The sequence below is a fragment of the Octodon degus genome, unplaced genomic scaffold (assembly GCF_000260255.1).
Source record: "Octodon degus isolate 3935 unplaced genomic scaffold, OctDeg1.0 scaffold00347, whole genome shotgun sequence".
In the NCBI taxonomy this organism is placed as follows: Eukaryota; Metazoa; Chordata; class Mammalia; order Rodentia; family Octodontidae; genus Octodon; species Octodon degus.
In genome coordinates, this window is record NW_004524923.1 from 105,289 (window position 1) to 109,190 (window position 3,902).

The 3,902-nt window shown below is 42.9% G+C and overlaps 1 protein-coding gene across 1 annotated transcript in view; it reads left to right on the forward strand.

The window, feature by feature from the left end:
- Window positions 1-2,487, forward strand: part of Igbp1 (immunoglobulin binding protein 1) — a 27,068-nt gene extending 24,581 nt beyond the window's left edge. The window contains exon 6 of the mRNA XM_023708311.1: window positions 2,241-2,487. Coding sequence (XP_023564079.1) covers window positions 2,241-2,392 — 152 coding nt within the window. The 3' untranslated portion in view covers window positions 2,393-2,487. The remainder of the gene's footprint in view (window positions 1-2,240) is intronic.
- Window positions 2,488-3,902: the final 1,415 nt, after the last annotated feature.

The following is a 3,902-nucleotide window of genomic DNA, read 5'->3' on the forward strand; positions in this document are numbered from 1 at the left end:
AAAGAAAAAATTTCCAGTTAACTAAAAGTTTAATTAAGTTCAGAATATCACTTTTTGAAACCCATAGTAAAGTAATAGTTCTAGGGGTTGAGCATAAATAACTGCTAATATCACTATATTAATCAACTTCCATTGGTAGGACAAAATATCTGAAATAATAAATTTAAAGGGAAAAAAAGTTTAGTGGGCTCACAGCTTCAGAGGTTTCAGTCAGTGGTTAGCTGGCTTCATTGTGTTTAGTCTGGTGGTAAGGCAAAACATAAGGATGGGGAGCATGTAGCGAGGCAAAGCTTGTCACCTCATGATGGCTGGAAAGCAGAGAGGGAACAGGCTGGGTCCTGCTGTCTAGTACAAGCACATCCCTGAAACCTTACGATTTCCCATCAGGCCCCACATCCTAAAGGTTCCACCAGCTTCAGTAGCAAACTTGTAAGGAATGAAAGGGAAACCTGATAGTTAAAAAAAGATTTCAGACTTTTAAATAGCTAAGACTAACCTCAAAAACACTGCTAAATGAAGTCAGATACAAATGACTATATTCTGTTTATATGAAATGTCCCAAATGGGCAAATCTATAGAGCCAGAAAGTAGATTAGCAATTCCTTGGGCTAGCGGGAGAGAAAGAATGGAAATTAATTGCAAATGGACACAAGGGATCTTTTGGAGGTGGTAGAATTTTTAAATTGGATTGTAGTGATAGCTGTACAACTCTACTAAAATCATTGAGAAGGGCCAGCCCAATAGCTCAGCAGATTAAAGAGTCTGCTTAGGCAGATGCAGGGACTAGGGTTCGATCCCTGGCTTGCTGTGCTGGCCCTGCCCCTGGGGCATGCTGGTGGTACACACTTGGGAGGCTGAAAACAGGAGGATCACTATGAGTCCAGTCTATGTAGTGAGACCCTATAGACCCTGTACTAAATACATTTTAAAAAATGAACGTAGTACAAATGGGCAAGTATCTGGGAATGCATACTCATGTAATAAAGCTATAAGAAACCTGAAGACGTTATTACTATGAAAAGTCATATAGTGGTTACTTTTGCAGGGGGAGAGAGGGCTTAATCACATTATGCACATGGAGAGACTTGGGAAGGCTGCAGAACTATTTCTTGACTCATGGCTCTAAGACCTTGTAAAAATTTATTTATTTTTAAAATATATTTGAGTTTCCAATATTTTTTCTTTTACAATAAAGGAGTAAAAAGAAGAAAAGAATACCAGACTCCTAAGTTGTTAGATCAGATCCCCCCATATTTCATCCTTCATTATAGAATATTTTTCATTGGCAAACTCTGCAGCCAGGAAAATGCTGCTTCATTTCACAAAGGAAAAACAATGCAAAAGAGGGATATAGCAGTTTGTTAGTGTACTGTGCTTAGTAAGTGACAGTGGGACCTCAGAACCTGTTCTGAGTACATACAAAACACATTCTCATGCCTTTCTGGTACGTCCAAATGTCCTATGGTTTTCAGTTTTAGGCGCACAATGAAAATGTATATAACGAGCCCAAGAATGGTGATGCACACTTGTAATTCCAGCAGTCTGGGAGGCTGAAATGAGGATTTCAAGATTGAACCTAGCCTGGGCAACTTACCAGCATATCATGACCTTGTCTTAAAATTCAAAAAAGGGCTGGAAATATAGATCAGTGTGAAGGCCCTGGGTTCAGTGTACACACACACACACACACACACACACACACACACACACAAGAAAGAGGTGTAATAAAGGATATGGGTAGAAGAGGAAAAATCACCTGTAAAAGCACTTCCCTGGTAATTCATAAGTATTTTTCCTTTGGTGGTTTGTTAAGGATTTTACTTTTATTGATAGTGATGTTTTTGTTTTGGGAACAGGAGTTGTTGGCCATCTTAGCAAAAATTCTTTCCCCAAATGCAATTCATTCTGGAGAGGATGCCTTTTGTGTTTTTGGCCTCTTACAAAAATCACCAGAACATCTTTTCTAGGGCCGGGGAGATGGCTCAGTAGAATAAGCACTTGCCTGGCAAGCGCAAGGGCGTGAGTTCAATCCCCGGTTCTGAAAAAAAAAAATTCTTACTGTTATTATTTACCATGTAATATACAAAGGAACAGAAGTACCCTTCCCCACCTCTGCTGGGCCCTAGACAAGCGGCTAGCTGTATTACTCTTCTCATCATCTGTGTTGTGTTCAGAGTGGAGGTGAGCTCCTGACATGCTTAGCATTCTCTCATTATCATCCCCTCTTTCTCATTTTTCAGCTGTAGTTGATTTCCAGAGAGTGGCTCAGGAACAAGACAATGAAGAAAAGGAGAAAGAGGATGATGAGAAGGTACTCCGCAGAGCACGGGAGTGGGATGAGTGGAAGGACACTCACCCAAGGGGCTATGGCAACCGACAGAACATGGGGTAGTCTTCCGACGACATGACAGGACTCCAGGGCGTGGACCTTTCCTGCCAAGGAAACTGCCACCATGCCCTCCGTGGTTCCTGCCTCACCTGCATACAACAAAGCAGAGATGGTGACTCTTGCTTTGTGTTCAATAAAACATCAAATGATTAAGTGTGTATTTGTACCCTAGATAATAACCAGTTATCATGTTTTGACATTACTAATTCTTACATTGTATCCTGATTTCTTAAGTGGACAACAAAGTACACTGACAAGTGACTATATAATCAATGCTGTACGAATTCTCTTTAAAATGAAATAAAATCTCTTCTATTCCATGAGTTTGTGCTGCATTAAAGTGGTTATCAGCTGCTGTCTTGTAGGGCATGTGCTGTTGGATGGATGTCTGGGCTTATAGTGCGATCCTAGTCATGTGCCTTTGTCACAGGCATGGAGTTGCTCACCATCAGAGCTGCCCAGATGTTCTCCTTCCACTTCAGCACAGAGTGTGAGCTGCAAGCAGTACCCCTCTATGAAAACACACAAGCCAGGGCTTTCCCAGCCACACTCACAACTGTAGATGAATGGACCATTCAGGACTCAAAGCCCTCTTGGTCTTGGCCAGGAGACACAATTGCTCCAAAGAAGGTGCTGTGAGAGACACCTGGTGTGAGAGTGGCCAGGCCCTTCCCTCTCACACAAACACTGGCCTAGCCATGAGTGACAAAGCAGCCTCAGGCTTCAGTCTAGCTCTTAAAGTGGCTGCCTTGGACCCTGTTGGCCCTCCTTGCCTATGTCATGTGCTCTCTGCCACAGGTGGAGCTGATGTTTTATGCGCCATGGTTTTCTGGCTTCTTTGATGGCTGTGTGTGGGTGTGGAGGAGCGGCAAGGCACAGATGACACTGAAAGCCATTGATTTGCTGGAGTAGACAGAAGACACTGTCCTCAGCTCTTGGGTGATATCCTGTAAAAGGAGCCATGTGTTGAAATAAATGATCTGCACAGGCAACAGCCTTTTCTTCTATTGCTTTGGTACACTTAGGTTTTCTTTTGAAGGGAAAGATGACGCAGCCCTAACTTGTGCAGTCTAGCTGATGAGCCCTTTGCAAAGGAGACTTTCCTCTTGGTGGGAGGAGCTGCCAAGTGATGAGAAAGTTCCGCTCTGTGGGCAAGGACAGTAGGGCCTCTGCTAATATATTTGTTCACTGCTTAAGTGAGACTCAGCTCACTCACACATAAGCACTCCAGCCTGGTGGAACACAGATTAATTCCCTACAGATTAGGAAGCAAGTAATGTTTTCAACTCCAGTTGTTGCTGGACTGCCTCTATGCCCTGTTTCCTGTCTTTAAAATTCTATCCCGAATTCATTTCCCAAACCTGGCCAGGGTGCAATCTCCTCTTAGTCTGGGTCCATTTAAGAGTGGGCCTTTCTGAAGTTCCAGCTCAGTTAAGCCCCCATACCTTTCTGATATCCAAAAGGCAAACCAGACAAGGTAGATTTGAATCCTGGCCTTAAGTGTAAGCTGTAT